This window comes from Ovis aries, chromosome 7, assembly GCF_016772045.2.
Source record: "Ovis aries strain OAR_USU_Benz2616 breed Rambouillet chromosome 7, ARS-UI_Ramb_v3.0, whole genome shotgun sequence".
NCBI lineage: Eukaryota > Metazoa > Chordata > Mammalia > Artiodactyla > Bovidae > Ovis > Ovis aries.
The window spans coordinates 35323689-35351121 of NC_056060.1; the positions used below are offsets into that span (position 1 = coordinate 35323689).

Sequence of the window (27433 nt, forward strand, 5' to 3'; positions counted from 1 at the left end):
AGAATTGCATGTGGTTATCCATGATTGTGTGACAGGTATGCTCTTGAAACACTTGATCTCAGAGTGGCCAGACAAGACCACGGGAAATTAATAACTGTAATGGTTGCCTCTAGCCATAAGCAACCTTATGTGTATTCCAGTTTGTTATGTAATTACGGTTTTCTTATTTCCCACTCACTCTGCAGGTGAAATAGAATATAAATTTATTAAAGAATATCAGATGATTTACAGAGAGAATCTCCTGAAAGGCAGAGAAACAGACTCTAGGACTGTGCGGTCAGGAAAAATGTCCAAATTATATTCCCTAAGAGCCCATACAAGCAGTCTCACAACATTGAACAGTTAATATCATATTCAACATAGTACACTGAACACAGTATACTACAGCTAGGACATTGATTACTTTTACCTCTAAAAGTCCTTAACTTGGCCAAATAGTATCACCCTCATTAACACAATTCTGCGTAGTATTCCTTTGTTTATGGGCCTCTCTTCTAGATTGAAGCCTTTTATGGCTACATCTGTGTTTTAACACCTCTCCGTTGAAAAGGTGGGGGTTATAATGTGGAAAAGTAATAGCTTTTGGAAAGGTTCTCAGAATATTTTGGGCAGCCACATATATGTCAAACAGTATCCAGTAAATTAAAGATGAACATATCCTATTATATAGCAATTCCACTCTTGGGTAAATGCCATAAGGAAAAGCTCAATGCACTAGAGAAGCTTTCATACATGTTCATGTTTGTGATTGACTTTTTTGTACAAGATGTACAATTACACTGCAGTATTTTTTGTAATAGTTTAAAATAGGAAACAGCTTAATTCTCATCAAGAGGAGAATGGTGAATAAATGAGAGTCATTCATAATCTGGAATAGTGTACAACAGTGAAAATAAATCATGTAGAGATAAACTTGTCAACATAGACAAATCTTTGATGTAAAATGTTAAGAAAAAAAGGTAAAAAGATAGGAAAATAAATGCTTTTCCAATACCTACAGATAAGCCATAATATTTATAGGCTCCATTAACCATAAATATCTTAATAATAACTAAAGTATTAGTAGCCTTCACCAGGCCAGACGCTCATACTATTGCATGTTTGTATTAGAGGTCCTAGAAAATCTCTGGGCTATAAAGTATTAAAGTACAAAAGGTCTGAAGTCTGCTGTGTTTATGTATTAGTTATCAATTGCTGCTTAACAGATTGCTACAAACCTAGTACCTTAAAACAACACATTTACTGTCTCAGGGTTCTGTGGGTCAGATGTTAGGGCATAGCTTATCTGGGTCCTCCTTTTAGTGTATCACAGGATTGCAATCAAGATGTGAGTATTGTCTCCTCATCAGAGGTTTGACTGGGGAGGGATCTGCTTCCAGTTTCCCTCAGGTTGTTGGCAGAATTTTTATCCTTGCAGCTCTAGCAGGATGGATGATACACTCACTCTTATATTATCACATATACATACGTAATCATAAACATCCTATCCGTTTTGCCACTGATTAGAAGCAAGTCACAGGGCCCACCAATGTTCAGGATAGAAAGGGGAAGATTTTGTAAATATATAATACCCAGGAAGTGAGGATCATAAGGCCACCTTAAAGTCTGTCTGCCACTTTCAACTTTTATTTCATCATTTCTGGTCTCCACTTATTCCTTATTATACCCCTCCCTCCCCCCTCCACCCCAACCAGAGATTTAAAAATACCCAAATATGATTCTTTTTTTTTTTTTGTAGTGGGCTTAAAATTGAATTCAGTGGATCCAACAATGAGCATTGATCTTAAGTACTTGGGAGTACAGCTACCTTTGGCTCCAGCCACTAGCTTTCCATTCTGGAACCTTACCGGAGCCAACCCTGCCTCTCCTGGTGAGTGCACAGTATTTGTAAAGTCAGACAAGTTTGTGATAAAAATAAAATGCTACCATTGTTAGAGACATTTAGGATACTCTAATTAAATCCTTTATCTAGTGGTGAGTCTTAACTATGATTTATACATTTTAGATGAAATCTTAGTAAATATTATATTAAATATTGGCTTCCTTGAATTTTGATCGTCTCTTTTACTTTTACTTTTATAGATGCTGGATTTCCCTTTGTTTCTAGGACAGGGAAGACCAATGATTTCACCAAGATCAAGGGGTGGAGGGGAAAGTTTCATAGTGCTTCTGCATCTAGGAATGAAGGTAATCAGCTTTTTAAAAATTTAAAAATACATTCTGAAACATGTGGCCAAAGACTCTTGTTAAAAGTAAACCTTGGTTATTTTTCTTTATCTCTTTCCATGCTTTAAAATAAACTGAAAATAATTATCTTGCCTTTTTTTGTTCATTTTCTGTGTCCTCTAGTCCCTATCCTGGGTTTTAGTCCCTAACCATGTCAGACTTAAATAATCCTTGCAGCCTTTTCAAACTGCACTTCCATTCTATTCCTACAGTTATAAAAAGCATCATCGTCAAGCATTATTTCAGAACTGTGTACTTCAGAGCTGTATAGTGATTTCCAGTAATATTATAGTACTTCAAAATAAACTTCTTAAATCCAATCTGAAATATAAATTTTGATTGTGTGTCTGTTGGTCTCCTTTCTTAGTGCTTTTCCTTTCAAACTGCAATTGTTGCAGTTACACTCTTAACTAGATAAATTTATTGTTGGTTCAATATAATTTTTGTCCTCTTTGAACCTTTGTACAGTATTATAATAGTGTAGAGCTTCTAGTGGCTCAGATGGTAAAGCATCTGCCTGCAATGCAGGAGACCTGGGTTCGATCCCTGGGTCAGGAAGATCGCCTGGAGAAGGAAATGGCCACCCACTCCAGTACTCTTGCCTGGAAAATCCCATGGACAGAGAAGCCTGGTAGACTACAGTCCATGGGATCACAAAGAGTCGGACACGACTGAGCGACTTCACTATACACTGTAATAGTGTAATGCTTGTCTCTGTTAAACTTGCTTTTTCTTGTTCCTTAAAAACTAAATTTTGTACTACTGTTTTTGTGCCCTTAACTTTTTCCCTTACTTCTGAGGAGGGACAGTTTGGAAGATCTGGTAGCTTATAAATGAAAGCTCCTGGTCTTTTCAAGTGTCTTTTTCTAGAGACATAAATATCTGTCTTACATTTCTTTAAGTATCTGTTTATCTTTATTTCTAGGTGGAAATTCTGAAGGTCCATTGAAAAACCGTTCTGCTTTTTGCAGTGATAAGCTGGATGAATACTTGGAAAATGAAGGCAAGCTGATGGAAACAAGCATGGGTTTCTCTTCTAATGCTCCCACGTCACCTGTGGTATACCAGCTTCCCACCAAGAGTACCAGCTATGTTCGAACACTTGATAGTGTGCTGAAGAAGCAGTCTACCATTTCCCCTTCTACCTCTTATTCTTTGAAACCTCATTCTGTACCCTCTGTCTCTCGAAAGGCAAAGTCTCAAAACAAACAGGCAACTTTCAGTGGCCGAACTAAATCATCTTATAAATCCATTTTACCATACCCTGTTTCCCCAAAGCAGAAACACACTCATATGATTCCAGGAGATAAGATTACCAAGAATTCTTCAGGCACCACCTCAGAAAACCGGGTGAATAACTTGATTGTGCCAACTTTAGATGAAAATACATTTCCAAAGCAAATTAGTTTGCGGCAGGCACACCAGCAGCAGCAGCAACAGCAACAACAACAACAGGGATCTCGCCCTCCAGGCTTGTCTAAATCTCAAGTGAAGCTAATGGATCTGGAAGACTGTGCACTTTGGGAAGGAAAACCAAGGACCTATATCACTGAAGAGCGAGCAGATGTATCCTTAACAACTCTGCTTACGGCTCAAGTAGGTACCTTTTGTTTTCCAAAAGCATATTATCTTGTCAAGAAAGAATTAGGTCGTTAGGAGAAATGGGAATGGGGCTTTTCGGCAGGAGGATGGGGTGTTCGGTTACCTTAGTGACAGCTAAGGAAATGTCTTCCACATTTGTTACCAACTAGACACCAATACTCTTGCCTGGAAAATTCCATGGATGGAGGTGCCTGGTAGGCTGCAGTCCATGGGGTCGCCAAGAGTCGGACACGACTGAGCGACTTCACTTTCACTTTTCACTTTCACTTTTCACTTTCACTTTTCACTTTCATGCACTGGAGAAGGAAATGGCAACCCACTCCAGTGTTCTTGCCTGGAGAATCCCAGGAACAGCGGAGCCTGGTGGGCTGCCGTCTATGGGGTCATACCGAGTTGGACACGACTGAAGCGAAGCAGCAGCAGACACCAAGTGTGGATTCCTCCTGCCAGCAGAGGGAGACTGTACAATCGTGTGTTTGAATTGCCCCTCTCTTTTATAAAGGCAGTTAACTATTCTGAACATTTCTAATTTCATTCTCCAGCATGTGGGCAAGTACAGTTACTGGGCTTGTTAAAACAGCTTTGAAAACTCTGCTTAGAAGGTATTACATCCCAGAAAATGCCCCAAATTCTCACCTACAGAGAAAATAGTTTTGTCTTTTATGAAATTATATATTAAGAAATTTTCATTAACTGTTGATTCACCTATGGTAACACCTATGGTGTTCACCTATGGTGAATGGTATGTTACAGCCTTGGTGCATGTGAAATGATATAGCAGCATGTGGATAAGTTTTCTGTCATGAAATTTCTGTAGTTTACCTTGCATATTTTAGATTCTGTGACTAAATTCTAGAGCTGAAGATCATCAGATATTGGGGCTAAATATAAATTTTATCTTTTATAATCAATCATTCCTAAAGACTTCAGTTCAGTTCAATTGCTCAGTCGTGTCTTGACTCTTTGCAACCCCATGAACTACAGCACACCAGGCTTCCCTGTCCATCACCAACTTCTGGAGTCCACCCAAACCCATGTCCATTGAGTCGGTGATGGCATCCGACCATCTCATCCTCTGTCGTCCCTTTCTTCTCCTGCCCTCAATCTTTCCCAGCATCAGGGTCTTTTTCAATGAGTCAGCTCTTTGCATGAGGTGGCCAAAGTATTGGAGTTTCAGCTTCAACATCAGTCCTTCCAATGAACATTCAGGACTGATCTCCTTCAGGATGGACTGGTTGGATCTCCTTGCAGTCCAAGGGACTCTTGAGTCTTCTCCAACATCACAGTTCAAAAGCATCAGTTTTTCTGTGCTCAGCTTTCTTCATAGTCCAACTCTCACATCCATACATGACCACTGGAAAAACCATAGCCTTGACTAGACGGACCTTTGTTAGCAAAATAATGTCTCTGCTTTTTAATATGCTGTCTAGGTTAGTCATAACTTTCCTTCCAAGGAGTAAGCGTCTTTTAATTTCATGGCTGCAGTCACCATTTGCAGTGATTTTGGAGCCCCAAAAAATAAAATTCAGCTGTTCCACTGTTTCCACTGTTTCCCCATCTATTTGCCATGAAGTGATGGGACCAGATGCCATGATTTTCGTTTTCTGAATGTTAGCTTTAAGACAACTTTTTCACTCTCCACTTTCACTTTCATCAAGAGGCTGTTTAGTTCCTCTTCACTTTCTGCCATAAGGGTGGTGTCATCTGCATATCTGAAGTTATTGATATTTCTCCCGGCAATCTTGATTCCAGCTTGTGCTTCCTCCAGCCCTGTGTTTATGATGTACTCTGCATATAAGTTAAATAAGCAGGGTGACAATATACAGCCTTGACGTACTCCTTTTCCTATTTGGAACCAGTGTATTGTTCCATGTCCGCTTCCTGACCTGCATACAGATTTCTCAAGAGGCAGGTCAGGTGGTCTGGTATTCCATCTCTTTCAGAATTTTCCACAGTTTATTGTGATCCGCACAGTCAAAGGCTTTGGGATAGTCAATAAAGCAGAAATAGATGTTTTTCTGAAACTCTCGCTTTTTTGATGATCCAGCGGATGTTAGCAATTTGATCTCTGGTTCCTCTGCCTTTTCTAAAAGCAGCTTGAACATCAGGAAGTTCACGGTTCACATATTGCTGAAGCCTGGCTTGGAGAATTTTAAGCATCACTTTACTAGCATGTGAGATGAGTGCAATTGTGCAGTAGTTGGAGCATTCTTTGGCATTGCCTCTCTTTGGGATTGGAATAAAAACTGACCTTTTCCAGTCCTGTGGCCACTGCTGAGTTTTCCAAATTTGCTGGCATATTGAGTGCAGCACTTTCACAGCATCATCTTTCAGGATTTGAAATAGCTCAAGTGGAATTCCATCACCTCCACTAGCTTTGTTCATAGTAATGCTTTCTAAGGCCCACTTGACTTCACATTCCAAGATGTCTGGCTCTAGGTGAGTGATCACACCATTGTGATTATCTTGGTTGTGAAGATCTTTTTTGTACAATTCTTCTGTGTATTCTTGCCACCTCTTAATATCTTCTGCTTCTGTGAGGTCCATACCATTTCTGTCCTTTATTGAGCCCATCTTTGCATGAAATGTTCCCTTGGTATCTCTAATTTTCTTTAAGAGATCTCTAGTCTTTCTCATTCTATTGTTTTCCTCTATTTCTTGCAATGATTGCTGAGAAAGGCTTTCTTATCTCTCCTTGCTATTCTCTGGAACTCCGCATTCAGATGCTTATATATTTCCTTTTCTTCTTTGCTTTTCTCTTCCCATCTTTTCACAGCTATTTGTAAGGCCTCCTCAGAGAGCCATTTTGCTTTTTTTCATTTCTTTTTCTTGGGGATGATCTTGATTCCTGTCTCCTGTACAATGTCACGAACCTCCGTCCATAGTTCATCAGGCACTCCATCAGATCTAGTCCCTTATCTATTTCTCACTTCCACTGTATAGTCATAAGGGCTTTGATTTAGGTCATAACTGAATGGTCTAGTGGTTTTCTCCACTTTCTTCAATTTAATTCTGAATTTGGCAAAAAGAAATTCATAATCTGAGCCACAGTCAGCTCCTGGTCTTGTTTTTGCTGACTGTATTGAGCTTCTCCGTCTTTGGCTACAAAGAATAGATAATCAATCTGATTTTAGTTATGCATGTATTATTCTATTCTCCGTTTATTAATTACCATTGAGCAAGGGTCAGTAAACAATTTCTGTAAAGGGGTAGATAGTAAATACTTTTGGCTTTGTAGGCCTTACAGTCTCTGTTGCAGTTTCTCAACTCTGCTATTGTAATGCCATAGATGTTATATAAATGAGTGGACCCGGCTGTGTTCCAGTGAAACTTTACCTAGGAAGCAGACTGAATCTGGCCCTTGGGCTTTAAGTTGGTCAACCCCTGCTCTATAGCATTATGTGTGATGTCTATTGAGAATAAATTCATCGTTGTTGATATTTTGGCTCATAATTAATTAAAATACTGGAGAAGGGAATGGCAATCTACTCTAGTATCTTGCCTGGAGAATCCCATGGACAGAGGAGCCTGGCAGTCCATGGGATCGCAGAGTCGGACCTGACTGAGTGACTAACGCTAACAGTAATTAAAATATCTGTTCTCTTATCTGTGCTATGCGTTTTAGAATGGGAGATAGCTCAGACTTCTGGTTTTATTCCTACTTTGTCTTTTGAATCTGCACTAATCTTTTACTGTTTGTACTGAGTGCTCAGAATAGAATGCGGCAGATGAGTATATGATCGTAACTTGTTAGGGGATGATTTAGTAGATTTATAATTTTCTACTCTTAATTTTAGGCGTCTCTCAAAACTAAACCCATCCACACGATCATAAGGAAACGAGCCCCTCCATGTAACAATGACTTCTGTCGGTTGGGGTGTGTATGTTCAAGTCTAGCTTTGGAGAAGCGCCAGCCTGCTCACTGCCGCCGACCAGACTGCATGTTTGGCTGCACCTGTTTGAAAAGAAAAGTTGTACTTGTTAAAGGGGGATCCAAAACTAAGCATTTCCAGAAGAAGAGTGCTCATCGTGATCCAGTATTTTATGATAATTTGGGAGAGGAGCAAAAAGAAGAAGAAGAGGGAGTCAAAGAAGAGGAAGAACAATTGAAAGAGAAAAAGAAGAGAAAGAAACTAGAGTACAGTGAGTATCAATTAAGAATTAAGATAGTACAGGTTTTTTTTTTTTTTCCAAATAGAATGATTATTTGAAAATATCTCAGATATAAATTGCTTTAATCTTCTTAATCAGTGATCTCATAAGGATTTAATTATTCTTAAAATGCTCTTTGTATATGGCATGTGTGACGTACACAGACCTGCACTCATATGCTTTTTTTAAATTGGAATTTTCTCTTGAAGATAGCTCTTCCATGTTAAATTCGAATCTTCTCTCAATTTCATTTTTTCTTTTTATACTGTATCTTTTTGTTTTGTTTACATAGATTGACTAATTTTACCACGTAATTAGAGAGTTTCTTGCTTCTTAGTTTATTGGTAGATTCTTTAGTGTTTGAGTCACCAGGGAAACCCTTAGTTTAGTAGAGGGATAATATTCCATTTTTGGCAGTTTATGTTTACATTTGCTATTATTTGCCATTTACTTTCTTCAGTCAGATTGGATGATTAATATTTTGATATATATTCTTCCAGTATTTTCTGTTCATCTACAAGTGTGCATATATATTTTTTATAGAAATGAAACTTCTATATATATATAGTAACTTTTATAACTTTCTTATCATAAAATCATATTCTGCTTTCTATATTAACAATTGCAGCTCTATAATTTTAGTTTTAATAGCTTTGTATTATTACAGTTCTTTTGGTTGGATATTTAGCTTTTCTGGGTTTTCAAATAGTATGGTGATGAACATTCATGTTCAGTATAGGCTATTAAAAGTGGAATTGCTGTGACAGTGAGGATTTTTAAACATTTTAAAATGTTGCTACAATTGTACCAACTATACAATTACCACTAGTTGGATAGTGCCAGTTCTATATTCTTGTTAGATATTAAAACTGATAGGCAGAAACTGATATCTTTTCTTAAATTTATATTTCTATAGTGATAGGTTTATTGAACACGTCATAAACTGTAAATGGCTTTTTTCAAATTCTTTGCTAACTTTTATTGGAGTGGCTTTGTATTTTTCCTGTATATTTCCAAGAGCTTTATTTTTTCCAGGTTGTAATTTACATTTTAATTTTCTTCAGAGTTCTTCCCATCTCCCTTAGGGGAAGGAAAATCTGAGATTACATGGTTAAGTCTAGTAGTCTCTTTTTTTTATGATTTTGGTTCTTTGGAATCTTACTTAGAAAGTCTTTCTCTATCCTCAAGATTTAAAAAAATTAGATTAATAAATGGTCTTAAAAATTAAATTGTTAATATATCTGGAATTTATATGAGATTTGGAGTAGGGCATCATTTCTCTCTCAGATGGCTAGCCAGTTGTACTATTAGTTGTTGAGAATAAGTATTTTACGTATTGGTTTAAAATGTCATCTGTGATACAGGAAATGAAAATATACCAGTGTTTGGGTCTGTTTTTAGTTTCTGCTGTTTATTTTGTGACCAGTGTCATGCTGTTCTAACTGCTATTTCAGTATTCAAATAAGGTACTCTACCTTCATGAACTTCTTGTAAATAAGATTTTAAAAGTTTAGAATGAAATATAATACAAAGTTATTAATTTAGTTTTTCCCATATCTCCTTGTTGAGTTTACCCCCATCTTGCACTTAACAGCAATACTTTTCCATTTCAAAGCAATGGAAGTAAGTTACAAAAACAGCAGCAGGAGGAATACTGTATATCTGTTAAGTTTATTACTTTGTTTTCTTGGTAGAGACTTTACCCTGTATCTAAATTAGAATTGAACTCCAGAAGCCAGCCAATAATTGAAGTATATTTTGGTTTTCTCACTGGGATAGTCCTTAATAAAAGACATTGTCTACTACGTTCTACGAGCAATGGGGAAAGGAGGGAAGATATTTTTGTAATGATTGCTCTGTAAAAGGAGTAGAAATAGGGAAGAGTTCTTGGAGGCAGAAGTGTTATTGAGACTGAAAATAAAGGTAAATATAGAAACTGGAAGAGGTTGAAATCTATCAGTGTTTTGCAAAAAGATAGGTGGAAAACGAGAAAAAAATTGCTGATGATTAAAAGGAGTTGGAGAAAGTTAGGAGAAAATGAAAGAGAAATTACTGGAAGAAATGATGGTAGAGGGCCTTCCCTGGTGGTGCAGTGGTTAAAACTCCATGCTTCCGCTTCAAGGGGCACAGGTTTGATCCCTGGTCAGGGAACTAAGATCCTGTATCCTGTGTGGTGTGGCCAAAAATAAATAAATAAAAGTAGTAGGGTAGAGTAGAATAGAATAGAAAGAAGTGGTGATAGAAAATGTCTCAAAGCTGAAGCACATGACATTTCTGATTTAAGGGGCCACTGAATACCAGGCAGTTAAGGATTTTCAGGTGAATCTATGTAGACAGGCACTCCTGACATTTCAGAACACTGAGAGTGAAGAGTATGTCCTGAACTCTTTTTAGAAGAAGCCACTTCTACTAGGAAGGATTTTGAATCACTTTGGTGTCAAAGAGATCATCAATAGCACTGGATGTTTGAGTAATACTCTTAAAGTCAGAGTTGAATAGGGATTGGATGAATTTTTAATCTAACACTCTTGGTCAAATTATAAACCGTAATTTATAATTATGCATGAAATAGAGATATAGTAAAACATCAGGATGCAAGAAGTTGATCTCTTACAGATTCTTGGTTACTTTCTTGAGGTTGTGATCCAGAAAATGAAAAAAAAAAAAAATTCAAGAAACATGAGATAATTTCTAGTGAGTTATGAACACAGCTCAAGATAAACAATCTTAGGATGACTACTATAGAGCAAGACTATAAAGCAAGCAGTCTAATTTAAAATAGAAACATCAGAAGATGCTGAGAAGACTACCTTTAAGAGTATATTAGTTTTATTTTATTTTAAGAAATGACATGGTTAAGAGCCTGGATGATTCATGATTAGGTGAAAGTATATGCCAACTTCATCAATTAAAAAAAGAATTGAAAACACAGGAAGGAAAAAATTTGTACAGGAGAATTGTGGTCCAACTACTGTATGAACTGGTACAATTTTTGGTAAGTTTCAGGCAATGAAGAGTTAAGAAAAGAAGGACTTCCCTATTAGTCTACTGGATGGGAATCCACCTTCCATTGTGGGGAACACTGGTTCAGTCCCTGATCTGGAAACTAAGATCCCACATGCTGCATGAATAATAATAATAATATTAATTAATAAGAAAAGACAATCTGTTTGACAGTTTGAACAGATTTAGTGGTATAGGACTGATTACATTTTCTTCTCCTTAGGGGTCAGTCACATTAGTTGATTCTATAAGGATTGATAGGGCTTCCCTCATAGTTGGGTAAAGAATCCACCTGCAGTGCAGGAGATCCCAGTTTGATTCCTGGGTTGGGAAGATCCCCTGGAGAAGGGATAGGCTACCCACTCCAGTATTGTTGGGCTTCCCTTGTAGCTCCGCTGGTAAAGAATCTGCCTACAATTCGGGAGACCTGGGTTTCTGGGTTGCGAAGATCACCTGGAGAAGAGAAAGGCTGCCCCCTCCAGTATTCTGGCCTGGAGAATTCCATGGACTATACAGTCCATGGAGTACCAAAGGATCAAACACAGTTGAGCTACTTTCACTTTCTTTCACAAGGATTGATCACGTAAGCATAATTGACTAAGCAGATGTATGGATGTTTTGATTTTTAGAATTGGCACATAAAAATTGTTTAAGTTCCAAATTTTTAGGATAGAAATTAGTACCACAAACCATGATAATGTGAAAGTAGCTCTATAGCTGGAGAAGGCAGTGGCACCCCACTCCAGTACTCTTGCCTGGAGAATCCCATGGGCGGAGGAGCCTGGTAGGCTGCAGTCCATGGGGTCGCCAAGAGTCGGACACGACTGAGCGACTTCACTTTCACTTTTCACTTTCATGCATTGAAGAAGGAAATGGCAACCCACTCCAGTGTTTTTGCCTGGAGAATCCCAGGGATGGGTGAGCCTGGTGGGCTGCCGTCTATGGGGTTGCACAGAGTCAGACACGACTGAAGTGACTTAGCAGCAGCAGCTCTATAGCTGATAGAAGTTGAGATGTGGAACAAGTTTAGGATGCTAATATCGTTATCTTTCGTGACACTGAGTCCCTAGCTAATGCTAAAATCTTGGAGTTGAGTATAAAATGTTTCATTTAGAATTATTGAGATAACTACCAAAACTGAATACAAATGGTTGAAAGTAGTCACTTATGGGACTGTGATACGGTGTGGTGGAAGATTTGCCTTTCATTTTTGTGTCATTTTGTATAGTTTGAGTTTTTAGTGTTTTAGAATTTATTCTACAGTTAATATATAAATTAAAAATTAGTGTTTTTGATGTGTGAAATTTAGGTATTTAACAATTGCTTTTTTTGGTCATTATAATAGACTTAAATTTTTTTTCTGTGATTACCAGCCCATTAATTCATTGATGTGGACAGAGGGATGCTAACATTATTAGATAGTTTTTATGAAGGGCACTCTGTAAGGGTTATGTTATTTAAATCTTGCAACTTTTCATGATAAGGAGGTTTCTCCATTTTACAAATACACTAATTGAGTGCTTAAGCATTTGAGTGGCTTGTTCCTCAAGGTCACATTGCTGTTAAGTGAGCAATAGGGATTTGAACCCAAGTTTCCCAAATCTTTGTGTTTTTTCTACTGTGTAAGATACAATTTCTGAAATTTGGCCTTCACTCTTATCACCTGTTTACTCTTTTGTTTGTCTAAAAATACTGCAGGTGGTATAAAAGCACCACTTAGCTACTGTGGGGTGGTACCATGACAAAGGATAAAAATCTGGTATTCCTGCTTTCTCAGCCTGCTTAGAATTTTGTTGGAAATGTGTACCTGCAAGTTAACTTGATGTAAAGAGAAGATCAGTAAAATTGATATCTGTAGGAAACTGATTAGGAAAAACAGAGAATACACCAATTATCAGTATCAGGAATGAGAAGTGACATTACTACAGACTTTCAAAGGATAATAAGGAAATATTAGAAACAACTTTATAGCAATAAATTGGACAACTTAGATGAAATGAAAAAGTTTTTTTGAAAGACTGCAAAGCTGCCAGACTCATGAAGAAGAAATAATTGCTTAGCCCTATACCTGTGAACTTGTAATGAAAACTCCCACAGTGACGCTCGTTTCAGATATCTTCATGGTGACATCTGCAAAACTGTTTAAGGAAGAAATAATATCCAGTCTCTACAAACAGTCCATAAAATGGTTTCATTCTGTGAGACCAGTGTTACCCTAATACTCAAACTAGTTATGAACATATATAAAAATTATAAATAAAAATTTAGCAGATCACATCTATGTATATTTTAAGGATAAATATGTCGTGGCCTAGTGGGATTTATCCCAGGTCTGCAGGATTGGTTTGACATCTGAAAATAATTAGTGGAGTTCACCATTACCATAACAAACTTTTTTTTATAACAGAGTTTAAATATATATATATGTATATCATATGATTTCAATAGATATTTTGAAAAATTGGGAAAATCCATTTCTGATGAAAGTCCTTAAGCATACTAGCAATAGAAAGAAATTTTCTCAACCAGATAAGGAGCATCGGTAAAAATCTTAGCAGCCAACATACTAATTTTGGTACAAGGCTGAGTACTTTCTCCCAGAAATTAGGAATGAAGAAGATTTCTCTTTCATTATGTCTGTTTAACATCATACAGCCTAGCCAGCCAGTAAGGCATGAAAAAGAAAATGAATCCAGGTTGGAAAAGAAGAAATAAAATTGGCTTTTTCATAGATAGGGGAATTCTAGGAAATCTACAAAACTACTAGAAGTGTAAGTTAGTTTAGTGAGGTTACAACATTCAACAATATCAAGATACAGTATATTTGTATATATGCCAATGAACAACTTGAAATTGAAGTTAAAACATTTAAAATAGTATACAAAGAAATGAAATGAGCTTAAGGAGAAATCTGACTAAAGTTGCAAAAAAAAGAAAATCCTTTATACTAAAAAGTGCTGAGTGCATGCATGTGTGCTAAGTCACTTCAGTCGTGTCTGACTCTTTGCAAGCCTGTGACTGTGTGGCCTGCCAGGTTCCTCTGTCTGTGGGATTCTCCAGGTAAGAATGCTGGAGTGGGTTGCCATGTTCTCCAGGGGATCTTCCCAACCCAGGGATCAAACCCACATCTCTTACATCTCCCGCATTGGCAGATGGATTGTTTAACACTGCGCCACCTAAATAAATGGAGAGGTTAACAGTTTTCATGAATCAGAAGATTCTTGGTAAGATACAGTTTTCCTCGGACTGACCTATAGATTTGGTTCTGTTCCAGTCAAAACCTCAGTAGGCTTCTTTTGGTAGAAATTGGTGAGTTGTTTCTAAAATTTATATGGAAAATAAAGGACTTAGAGTAGTCCTTTGATAAACAAGGACATAGTTGGTAGACTTATACTACCTGATTTTATTGTAAAGCTGATATAATTGGGATAAACAAAGACACTCACAAGCATACCTCATTCTATTGTAATTTGAATATATTGCAGTTTTTATAAATTGAAGGTTTGTGGCAATCAATGTCCAGCAAGTCTGTTGGCACCATTTTTCCAGCAAAGCTTGCTCCTTTCATGCCTCTGTGTCATAGTTTGGTAATTCTCATGATATTTCAGATTTTTTCATTATTATACACTTGTATGAATTGTACCAATACAAGATGGCAAACTTAATGAATGTTGTGTGTATTCTGACTACTCTAGCTACTATTTCCCATCTGTCTCCCTCTGCTTGACCTCCCTGTTTCCTAAGACACAACAATAATGAAATTAGGCCAATTGATAACCCTACAGTAGTCTCTTAAGTTTTCAAGTAAAAGGAATGGTCTTGCATATCTCATTTTAAATCAAAGCTAGAAGTGATTAAGCTTAGTGAGGAAGGCATGTCAAAAGCTGAGATGGGCTGAAAGCTATAAAGCTTTCACCAGTTAGCTAAGTTGTAAATGCAAAGAAAAAGTTCTTGAAGGAAACTAAAAGTGCTACTCCAGTGAACATATGAATGATAAAAAAGCAAAACAGTCTTATTGCTGACACTGAGAAAGTTTCAGTGGTTTGAATAGAGTATCATACCAGTCACAACATTCTCCTAAGCTCAGTTCAGTTCAGTCGCTCAGTCGTGTCCGACTCTTTGCGACCCCATGAATTGCAGCACGCCAGGCCTCCATGTTCATCACCATCTCCCGGAGTTCACTCAGACTCACGTCCATCGAGTCCGTGATGCCATCCAGCCATCTCATCCTCGGTCGTCCCCTTCTCCTCCTACCCCCAATCCCTCCCAGCATCAGTCTTTTCCAATGAGTCAACTCTTTGCATGAGGTGGCCAAAGTCCTGGAGTTTCAGCTTTAGCATCATTCCCTCCAAAGAAATCCCAGGGCTGATCTCCTTCAGAAGGGACTGGTTAGATCTCCTTGCAGTCCAAGGGACTCTCAAGAGTCTTCTCCAACACCACAGTTCAAAAGCATCAATTCTTTGGCGCTCAGCCTTCTTCACAGTCCAGATCTAACATCCATACATGACCACAGGAAAACCATAGCCTTGACTAGACTGACTTTTGTTGGCAAAGTAATGTCTCTGCTTTTGAATATACTATCTAGGTTGGTCATAACTTTTCTTCCAAGGAGTAAGCGTCTTTTAATTTCATGGCTGCAATCACTATCTGTAGTGATTTTGGAGCCCCCAAAAATAAAGTCTGACACTGTTTCCACTGTTTCCCGTCTATTTCCCATGAAGTGATGGGACCAGATGCCATGATCTTCGTTTTCTGAATGTTGAACTTTAAGCCAACTTTTTCACTGTCCTCTTTCACTTTCATCAAGAGGCTTTTTAGTTCCTCTTCACTTTCTGCCATAAGGGTGGTGTCATCTGCATATCTGAGGTTATTGATATTTCTCCTGGCAATCTTGATTCCAGCTTGTGTTTCTTCCAGTCCAGCATTTCTTATGATGTACTCTGCATATAAGTTAAATAAGCAGGGTGACAATATACAGCCTTGATGTACTCCTTTTCCTATTTGGAACCAGTCTGTTGTTCCATGTCCAGTTCTAACTGTTGCTTGCTGACCTACATACAGATTTCTCAAGAGGCAGGTCAGGTGGTCTGGTATTCCATCTCTTTCAGAATTTTCCACAGTTTATTGTGACCCACACAGTCAAAGGCTTTGGCATAGTCAGTAAAGCAGAAGTAGATGTTTTTCTGAAACTCTCTTGCTTTTTTGATGATCCAGTGGATGTTGGCAATTTGATCTCTGGTTCCTCTGCCTTTTCTAAAAGCAGCTTGAACATCAGGAAGTTCACGGTTCACATATTGCTGAAGCCTGGCTTGGAGAATTTTGAGCATTAGTTTACTAGCATGTGAGATAAGCGCAATTGTGCAGTAGTTTGAGCATTCTTTGGCATTGCCTTTCTTTGGGATTGGAATAAAAACTGACCTTTTCCAGTCCTGTGGCCACTGCTGAGTTTTCCAAACTTGCTGGCATATTGAGTGCAGCACTTTCACAGCATCATCTTTCAGGAGTTGAAATAGCTCAAGTGGAATTCCATCACCTCCACTAGCTTTGTTCGTAGCAATGCTTTCCAAGGCCCACTTGACTTCACATTCCAGGATGTCTGGCTCTAGGTGAGTGATCACACCATTGTGATTATCTGGGTCGTGAAGATCTTTTTGGTACAATTCTTCTGTGTATTCTTGCCACCTCTTAATATCTTATGCTTCTGTTAGGTCCAGACCATTTCTGTCCTTTATCGAGCCCATCTTTGCATGAAATGTTCCCTTGGTATCTCTAATTTTCTTTAAGAGATGTCTAGTCTTTCCCATTCTGTTCTTTTCCTCTATTTCTTTGCATTGATTGCTGAAGAAGGCTTTCTTGTATCTTCTTGCTATTCTCTGAAACTCTGTATTTAGATGCTTATCTCTTTCCTTTTCTCCTTTGCTTTTCCCCTCTCTTCTTTTCACAGCTATTTATAAGGCCTCTCCAGACAGCCATTTTGCTTTTTTGCATTTCTTTTCCATGGGGATGGTCTTGATCCCTGTCTCCTGTACAATGTCACGAACCTCATTCCATAGTTCATCAGCCACTCTATCCATCAGATCTAGTCCCTTAAATCTATTTCTCACTTCCACTGTATAATCATAAGGGATTTGATTTAGGTCATACCTGAATGAATGGTCTAGCGGTTTTCCTACTTTCTTCAATTTGAGTCGCATTTGGTAATAAGGAGTTCATGATCTGAGCCACAGTCAGCTCCTGGTCTTGTTTTTGTTTGACTGTATAGAGCTTCTCCATCTTTGACTGCAAAGAATATAATCAATCTGATTTTGGTGTTGACCATCTGGTGATGTCCATGTGTAGAGTCTTCTCTTGTGTTGTTGGAAGAGGGTGTTTGTTATGACCAGTGCATTTTCTTGGCAAAAAAGCCCCTAATTGTCTTGAATTCTATGAAGTCTTCTGAGAGAGGGTGAAAAGTTTAAAGCTAGCTGTGTTTGGTTCTTAAGGTTTATGGAAAGAAACTTTCCATGACGTACAAATAAATCCATGGAGAAGGAGCAAGTACTGGTATAGAAGCTGCAGCAAGTTATCCAGAAGAGCTATCTCACATATAACAATGACTGCTACACTAAACTGCAGGCATTCAATGTAGGCAAAACAGCCTTATGATGGAAGAAGATGCCATCTATGACAATTTTGTCAGTTTTTGCTTCATGTATTTTGATGATCTGTCATTAGGTGTATGAATGTTTGTAGAAGTTATTTTTTCTGGATGTATTGAACATTTTATTAGTATATGACATCCTTCTTTGTTGGGTTCGCTGGTGGCTCAGATGGTAAAGAATATGCCTGCAATGCAGGAGACCCAAGTTTGATCCTTGGGTCAGGAAGAAGGGAATGTGCTACCCACTCCAGTATGCTTGCCCAGAGAATTCCATGGACAGAGAAACCTACTGGGCTACAGTCTCTGGGGTTACAAAGAGTTGGACATGACTGAGTGACTAACACACACATCCTTCTTTGTCTGTTTTTTGATTTGATGTTTACTTTGGTCTTAGTATACCCATCCCTATTCTCTTCTGGTTACCGTTTGCATGGATTATCATTTTCTGTCACTTTCAGCCTGTTTGTGCCTTTGGATCTCAAGTGAGTCTCTTGGTGACAGGGTATAATTAGATCATGTTGTTTTTCTTTTTAAATCAATTCTGCCAATCTTTCTTTTGATGGAGATTTTAATCTATATTTAAAGTAGTTATCAATAAGAAGGATCTTCTGTCATTGTGCTGTCTGTTTTTCTGTGTACTTAATAACTCTTAGGTTCCTCAGTTCCTGGGTTACTCTATTATTTTGTTTTTAGTTGGTATTTTGTTGTGAGATGTTTGAAATTTCTTCTCATTTCCCTTTGTGTGTTTTGTGTAGGTTTTTTTTTTTTTTTTTTCTTTTTTGGTTACCATCAGTTCAGTTCAGTCGCTCAGTCGTGTCTGACTCTTTGGGATCCCATGAGTTGCAACATGCCAGGCCTCCCTGTCCATCACCAACTCCCGGAGTTCACTCATACTCATGTTCATCGAGTCGGTGATGCCATCCAGCCATCTCATCCTCTGTCGTCCCCTTCTCCTCCTGCCCCCAATCCCTTCCAGCATCAGTCTTTTCCAATGAGTCACCTCTTTGCATGAGGTGGCCAAAGTACTGGAGTTTCAGCTTTAGCATCATTCCTTCCAAAGAACACCCAGGACCGATCTCCTTTAGAATGGACTGGTTCGCAGGGCTTACATTTACCATCCTGAAGTTACAACACTCTAAATTTATATCAACTTGACTGACATTAAAAAAAACTCTCCTCCTTTATAGCTATACTTCCACACCTTTTGATTGTTAATGTCACAGTGTTACATATTTATACATTGTGTATTCACAAGCAAATGATTTCTAAAATGCATTAATTTCTTAAATTATGTAAAAAAACAAAATTTAGAGTTATAAACTAAAAATAATAACTTTCATACTAATGCTTTTCCCCTTTAATGCATATTAATCTCTCAAATTCTATAGAAAATGAAGAGTACATTTATAGACTCTTGTTATAATAATACTAGGTTCTCTCTCTCTCTGGAAGGACAATTTTGCTACATTTAGGTTTCTTGGTTGATAGTATTTTTCTTTTAACACTTTGGATAGATCCAATCACTGTCTGGTGGCCTCCAGAGTTTCTGATGAGACATCTGCTCATATTTTATTGAGGATCTCTTGTAAGTGATGATTTGCTTCTCTCTTTCTGCTTTCAGGATTCTTTGTCTTTCTCTTTTGAAAGTTTGATTATAATGTGTCTCACTGTGGGTCTCTGAGTTCATCTTACTTGGAATTTGTTGCGCTTTCTGGATGTTTATATTCTTGTCCTTCCTTGAAATTTGAAAGTTTTCAGTTGTTATTTCTTCAGAGATTCTCTCTGCTCATTTCTTTTTCTCTTCTCCCTCTGGAATGCCTGTGATGCTTATACTTGTCTACTTGATGGTATCACCCAGGTCCTTAGGTTCTGTTCACTTGTCTTTAATCTGTTTTATTTCTTTTCCTTAGACTCCATGATTCCCATGGTGCTATCTTCAAATTCGCTGATTCTTTTTTTTGCCTATTTGAATCTGCCTTTGAGTCCCTGTAGTTAATTTTCCATTTTAGTTATTGTGCTTTTTTACCTCCAGGATTGCTTTTTGGTTTCTTTTCAGGTTTTGTGTTTCTTTATCAATATTTCCATCTTTTTCACATGTTATTTTCTTGACTTTCTCCACATCTTCCTTGATTTTTTGGAGTATCTTTAAGGCAGTTGTTTTAAAGTCTTTGGTATATCTATCTTTTGGTCTTTTTCTGGGATGGTTGATTTATTTTTTTTCTTTGAAATGGGCGATACTTTTTTTTTTTGTATGGTTTGTGATGTTTTGTGAAACACTGGACATTTGAATCTGATAATGTGATAACTCTGGAAATCAGATTCTTTTCCTTCTTCGGATTTTTTTGTTCTTAACTGTTTCTGTTTTTTTGATTCTTGTAGGCTGTCTGTGTCAAGCCTTTCCTTAGGCATTCATGTGTGTGCTTAGTCGCTCAGTTGTGTTGACTCTTTGCGACCCCAGGGAGTGTAGCCCTCCAGGCTCCTCTGTCCATGGGTATTCTCTAGGCAAAAATACTGGAGTGGGTTGCCATGCCCTCCTTTTGGGGATCTTTCCAACCCAGGTACTGAACATTGCAGGCAGATTCTTTACTGTCTGAGCCACCTGGGAAGCCCAAGAATACTGATGTGGGTAGCCTATTCCTTCCCTAGGGCAACTTCCTGAACAGGAATCACACCAGGGTCTCCTGCATTGCAGGCAGATTCTTTACCAGCTGAGCGATGAGGGAAGCCCTAGGCATGCAGAGTCCTTTCTAATTTTCCTTGTATATGCAGGGTTTTTTTTTTTTCCCCCCCAAGTGTTCTAGTCTTTAGTGTCTGTCTCCTGTAAAGGGGGATGAGTGAAAAGTGAAGAGAGGAGAGGGTGGTGTCCCTTTAAATCCCCTCGAAGTTACCTAAGACAGAAGGATAAGGCCTTGCCACCAAGTGGGTAGCTTCAACAGTAATGGCTTCCTGCCTCTGTGTACCTCTGTGGCCAGAAGCAGCAGTCAGAGCAGAGATCCCTGATATTTAGAGGACAAGGTCCTTTCTGCCCACCCTCGCTCCCTCTGTGTTGCAAGCTGCTCCAGGAACACGTGCACAGCTGCTTGCCAGGTGACCAGGTGATGAGGAATGAGTAGCTCCTGTTGTGCCAAGAACTGAAATTGAACCAAATGAACGTTTACTGTCCCAGTCCTCCCATGAAAGGTGCAATTCTTCATCAGACTCCAGAGTTTGAAAATATATCAGATTCTGCCAGTATAATTATTGTTCACATCTAGAATCATATATCTTGGTGCTGCCTACTCCATCATCTCCCCAGAAACCTCTCAGTATCCATTCTTAAACAACAACAAAAACCCCAAACCCAAAAAACTCCTAGCAAGCAAAACTGAATATTGTAATGGTGTTTCTTTTCTTTTTCATCTGTAATTTCATTGCAGTTCTAATCATTGCAATCCTAATCAAAATTGTGACAACTTTTTATGTGAAACTTGAAAAGCTGATTCCAAAATTTATATGAAAATGCACCTAGAAATAGCCAGGGCAGTCTAGAATAAGGCGGGAGGTCTTGCTTGCTAAATGTCGAAAGTTATAGAACTCTCGTTTTAAGGTGGGATGGGGACTTCCTTGGCAGTCCAGTGGTTGAAAACTTCATGCTTCAAGTACAGGAGGCAAGGGTTCGATCTCTGGTCGGGGAACTAGGATCCCACAGGCCGTGTGGTGTGGCCAACAACAGCAGAACGATGCTTCTGGCTGGAGTACCAACTGAATAGACTAGTAGGCCAAATAGAGAGGCTGCAGTAGACTCAGACACATGAGCAATTGGTTTGACAAAAGTGGCAGAAGAGTAAGGAAAAGGGTGATCTCGTCAGTAAATGTTGGTGGAATCATTGAATATCCATATCGGGAATATGTGAAACTTTATTCCTCATGCTATACATAGAAATAATTTCTACATAGATTACAGACCCAATTGTCAAAGCTAATCAACACAACTTTTGGAAGATAATGTTTAAAAAAATGCACGTGTGTGTGTATGATCTCATATTAGTAGAAGGGTTCTTAAGTGTGACAGGAGAAATAATCAGTCCTTTCTGGGTTGGCCAAAATGTTCATTCAGGTTTTTTCATAATATCTTACAGAAAAATCCAAACAAACTTCTTGGCCAAGCCAATATATTTGATGAGTTAAAAATGAGAAACTCATTGCTTAAAGACATTAAGCAAGTGAAAATGTAAGCTACAGTGAGAAAATAGATACTTGCAATATTTAGGGACTTGTATCCAGAATATATAGAGATATTGATGCAGATTAATCAGAACTAAGTGGTCCCATTTTAGAAAGGGCAAGTCTCTGGTGGCCCAGAGGCTAATACTGTGCTTCCAGTGCTTGGGACCTGGGTTCGATCGCTAGTCAGATAACTAGATCCCACATTCTACAACTGAGATTTCACATGCAGCGACTACAGAGTTATCATCCCGTAACTAAAGATCTGCATGCCACAACTAAGATTCACCATGGCCAAATAAATGTAAATATTTTTTTTAAAGTGGGGGCAAGTCTTTTAGAAGTACTTCAGGAGGGATGTTGACCATCTCATTTATAATTGGAAATGCAAACTATATCCACAGCAAGATTCTACTGCATGCCTGCAAAAATGGTTATAATTAAAATTCTCTGATGATATCAGCTCTTAAGAAATGGGAGCTTTGATGTACTGCTAGTGGGAATGTAAATTGGCATAAGCACTTTGGAAAGTAGTTTGACAGTTTCTGCTGGGATTGGTGACTCACATGCCCTTAGTCTAGTAGTTTGACTCCAGAGTAACCAGCAGAACTGCATTCTACAACACTGTTTTGGCACAATGACTCACAGTACCTAAAACCTGCAAACAAACCCAGATATCTGATAGCATTAGAATGAATAAAGAATAGTATGAATAATCATTGGAATAGTATATACCACAGTAAAAATAAATGATTTATGTGTAGAATATAGATATATTTTGCAAAATTGTTGAGTGAGAAGGAAAAAAAAAGCTAGGCAGGGAATACATCTCTGTAATTAATTTCAAAAGTAGACAAAATTAAGCTATGATGTTTAGTGATGATGTTCGGTGTTAAAAAGGAATGCAGAGAGGTGGCTAATAATTTAAGTGAGTTGCTTGTAGGAAGGAATTATGAGAAAGACATGCAAAGGCTTCTGAGGTTTATGGCCATATTTCATTTCTTAATCTTTATAGAGTTTACATGGTTGTATATTTGTTAATATGTATTGCTATTAAGTTGTATATACATTGTTTCTGTACATATGGGTATTTCACAATAAAGAGGTTTAAAATGCTTTCAGAATGGGAGGGAGATGAATATAGTATGCTGATTGTTAGTATAGCAGTTTTCTGGGACTTACTTGCCCAACACTTCATTCATGAAGCAAGTACTCTGGGCACTGCTAGGAGTGAGAGGAGTTAAGATATAGACAGTTAAAACTAAGTCTGTAAGAAATTACTGTCAATTTGATGAACAGGTAAACATGTAGATATATATTTATGATAATTTTAAATGCCACAATAACAAAAGTGCCATGTTTTAAGTATCGTGAAGAAAAGGTTTTTTGAGAACTGAGAAGGCAAAATGATAACGCTACAGAACCTTGGGAAGATGGTGTGTATTAGAAGGCATTTGAATAGAAACACGGGGATATATTACTTTATTCTTGAAACAGGTTTCTGTTCTTGGCTTCTGTGAATATATGCTACTCTGGCTCTCCCCTCATTGTGTCTTTGCTAACTTCTTTATCTGGGTTTCAGATGAAAGGTAGGAGTATCTCAAGTGTATTGTGAGGGGGAAAGAGAAGCGTTCAGTCTTGGATTCCAGACTGTAAAGGAGTCAAGTGGACAGCGGGGTTAAGGAAGTGTGGGGAAATGGACTGTTGTTTAGGGTCTTATGTGGAGTCTGTCCATTTTCATCGCTTCAGGTGTAGTCTCTGCCCAATGGTAGTCTTAATTTTTAATGCTTACCCTAGTTGCTGTCATTCCAGTCTTAACACTGTCCTCAACAGAACTCAATTCAATAGATTTTGTGAACTCTCCTATTTACTGGAGCCACAATTTCTGTTTTATCCACAAAATTTAGAGTTGTTTTTGATTGTCTGTGAGAAATTAATATGTTTAGACATTTTAAGAGGTTTTCTTTGGAAGTATTGTGAAGTTATGAGCTGTTATTTTCAAAAGAAAAAAAAAGATGAAAAGAGTTCTTAGTAAATCCTTAGTTTATGGAGGCTTAGAAAGTCCTTGAAAGATGATTGAAAGAGGCAAGACAATGTTGTTTGACCTGAAGCCTTTTATTTTTGTAGTAAAATTAATATGTGTGAAATAATTCATAGAACTAGACAACAAAGCTTTAACCAAATGATTGATAGAGGCTCTGTATACATCACCTTTGTAAGGGCACCCTGGTTTACCCTTTTAAAAATTGCAACCATCCCCCTTAAGATATATACTCATACATACTCACTAAACAGTTTATCAGTACTTCTCTGTGCTTGGTTTTTTCCTTATAAGCACTTGAAAATCCTACATATTTTCATTATTTTCCCTGTTTCTTGACTGTCTTACCCTCGTCCCTCTACAACTTAAATATAACCTCCATGAAAGCAAGAATTTTTGATCAGTTTTGTTCATTACTGTGTCTACAAAGTCTGATACATATGAATGTTCAAATATTTGAATACCTGAATGAATACTGGGGTTTTAACAGCCTTTGTGAATTATGTGATAAATAAACTAAGTTAACAAAAGTTGGATAACAGAGGCTGCTAAGTAGCTAATGAATTAACTCAGTCACATTCTAGCTCAGGTTTTTTCGCCCTTGGTGTTTTATAGTTACACTCTGAATGATGTTAGCCTTAGGAGACTTTTAGACAAAATTATTCATCAGTAATTGGGTTTTAGTGTTCAGAGCAAATGGACTTCTTATGAGATCAGGTAGCAGTTTGGATACTGCTTTCTTATGCAAGATTAAGTGTCAGTTGCCCCTTTCATGTGATTTTAGGCAAAGATTGTGGGTCTTTGGTTTGGAGCTATCCTCTCTGAGCACTGATCATTGAAATGCAAAACACAATGTTTGTTTCTCTTGTCTTATTGATGGGAATGGGTAATTTGCTTTTGAAAAAGCAGCCAACAGCCTGTTAACCAAATCCTCTATTTAATTTGGTTAAGAATCAGTGCATGCTTTCCTTTGTGTAGAATTTGTTGATGGTATGATTTCATCTTAGTTAGGTTTCATTGCTTTCCTGTTTATGTATTTTTGCTTCTATGCTGAGTTCAGGCTGACTTCTGAATAGAAGTTGTCATCAGAAGGCAGCAGTAACAGGTCTGGAACCAGATTGACTGGGTTTGATCCACGTTCTGCCTCTTATTATTGGACTTCCCTGAACTTCAGCTTTTGCAAAGTATCAGTTCAATTGCTTAGTCATTTCAGACTCTTTGCAACCCCATGGACTGCAGCACGCCAGGCCTCCCTGTCCATCACCAACTCCCAGAGTTCACTCAAACTCAGATCCAAACTCAAACTCAGATCAGTTGGTGATGCCATCCAGCCACCTCATCCTCTGTTGTCCCCTTTTCCTCCTGCCTTCAGTCTTTCCGGCATCAGGGTCTTTACAAATGAGTCATTTCTTTCCATCAGGTGGCCAAACGATTGGAGTTTCAGCTTCAACATCAGTCCTTCCAATGAATATGCAGGACTGATTTCCTTTAGGATGAACTGGTTGGATCTTCTTGCAGTCCAGGGGACTCTCAAGAGTCTTCTCCAACACCACAGTTCAAAAGCTTCAGTTCTTCAGCGCTCAGCTTTCTTTATAGTCCAACTCTCACATCCATACATGACTACTGGAAAAACCATAGTTTTGACTAGACGGACCTTTGTTGGCAAAGTAATGTCTCTGCTTTTTGATATGCTGTCTAGGTTTGTCACAGCTTTTCTAACCAAGGAGCAAGAGTCTTTTAATTTCATGGCTGCAGTCACCACCTGCAGTGATTTTGGAGCTCAAGAAAATAAAGTCCGTCACTGTTTCCACTGTTTGCCTATTTGCCATGAAGTGATGGGACCAGATGCCATGATCTTAGTTTTCTGAATGTTGAGTTTTAAGCCAGCTTTTTCACTGTCCTCTTTCACTTTCATCAAGAGGCTCTTTAGTTCTTCTTCACTTTCTCCCATAAGGGTAGTGTCATCGGCATATCTGAGGTACTGATATTTCTCCAGGCAATCTTGACTCCAGCTTGTGCTTCATCCAGCCCAGCATTTCTCATGATGTACTCTGCATAGACGTTAAATAATCAGGGTGACAATATACAGCCATGACATACTCCTTTCCCTATTTGGAACCAAATGGAAATAATAATATCTCAAGGACCATTGTTACAGTTATATGAATTAAAACATAGTAAGTGCTTAGACTCTGTAGATAGGTTCAAAAAGTACTTGTTGTTATTTGTAGAATTAAAAAGTGTAATATAGGATGATTATCTTTCTAGGATAATAGAAAAAGCCTCTTCTGATCATGTTAATTATAATAGCATCTCCTGTTAACTCTTTATCCTTTATTTATCCATCTGTATTTTTCTATGTTGTCCTTATTACTTGATACTATATGTTTATTAGATTGTTTTCTCCTGTGGATTATAAACTCCGTGAAGGCAAGAACTTTGTTTTAGTCATAGCTGTTTTCACTCTAGGATCTAAAGCAGTGTCTGATTTATAATAGGTATTCAACAAATATTTGGTTAATAAATAAATTAATTAAGGTTCATGAGGGCCAACTAAAGGTTTCTTAGGGGTTATCTGTTTGATTATTTTAATGATTTAATGCTTTTTATGAGGGAGAATATTTTGACAATGCCTCAGTTAACTTTTGTCTTACCCTTCCTTTTGTTAAGCTATCTGTGAAACAGAACCTGAACAGCCTGTTCGACATTACCCACTGTGGGTGAAAGTAGAAGGTGAAGTAGATCCAGAACCAGTGTATATCCCAACGCCTTCTGTCATTGAGCCTATGAAACCATTGTTGTTGCCTCAGCCAGAAGTTTTATCTACTACTGTGAAGGGCAAACTACTCACGGGAATTAAACCTGCGAGGGCATATACTCCCAAACCCAATCCTGTGGTAAGCTTAGAGTTATACATCTTTTATTGAAAGTTATAAAAATAATTTGTAAAGGTAATGGGTTTCAACCAGATTTTTGGTTTGTATTTTGTGAATCATGGTGCTTTCAGGTAGTATGTCTGCAAGCCATCTCCCTTTCTGATTTAGTCAGTTTAATTGATGGCATTTAAAAAGTGTCATAAAAGTTGACAGAAAACAGCAAAATTCTGTAAAGCAATATCCTTCAACTAAAAATAAATTAATTTAAAAAATGTCATAAAAGTAGAGTGAATAGTAGTATGATTGACCCTTGAGCAACAGGGAGGGTTTGGAGTGTAGACCCTTTGTGCAGTCAAAAGTCCATGTGTAATGTTACAGTTAGCTTTTTGTGCCTGTGGTTCTGCATGTGTGGACTCAACCAACTGAGGATCATATAGTATCCTGTAGTATTTACTATTGAAGAAAAGCTGTACTTGGACCTGTACAGAATTACTATAATTCTTAAAGAGAGCTAAATCTCTCTTTAGGAGGATCATATCAAATCGGCTTTAAAAAAAAATGACTTGGCAAAAGTCTTCTAAAGGTTCTTTTATTCATGTAGTATAGAATATTAAGTGATTGAGATGTAGTATGCACTATTAGAAAAGCATTAGGAAGAAACTTTAGAGAGTCACTGTGATCTTTTTAAAG

The 27433-nt window shown here is 37.9% G+C and overlaps 1 protein-coding gene across 39 annotated transcripts in view; it reads left to right on the forward strand.

Moving 5' to 3' along the window:
• The window catches only part of MGA (MAX dimerization protein MGA), a 150445-nt gene that overhangs the window by 90919 nt on the left and 32093 nt on the right, over positions 1 to 27433 (forward strand). For all 39 annotated transcript variants that reach the window (XM_060419077.1, XM_042253008.1, XM_060419079.1 and 36 more), the window contains 5 exons: positions 1739 to 1870; positions 2083 to 2187; positions 3152 to 3822; positions 7626 to 7971; positions 26538 to 26764. In XM_060419077.1, coding sequence (XP_060275060.1) covers positions 1739 to 1870; positions 2083 to 2187; positions 3152 to 3822; positions 7626 to 7971; positions 26538 to 26764 — 1481 coding nt within the window. The remainder of the gene's footprint in view (positions 1 to 1738; positions 1871 to 2082; positions 2188 to 3151; positions 3823 to 7625; positions 7972 to 26537; positions 26765 to 27433) is intronic.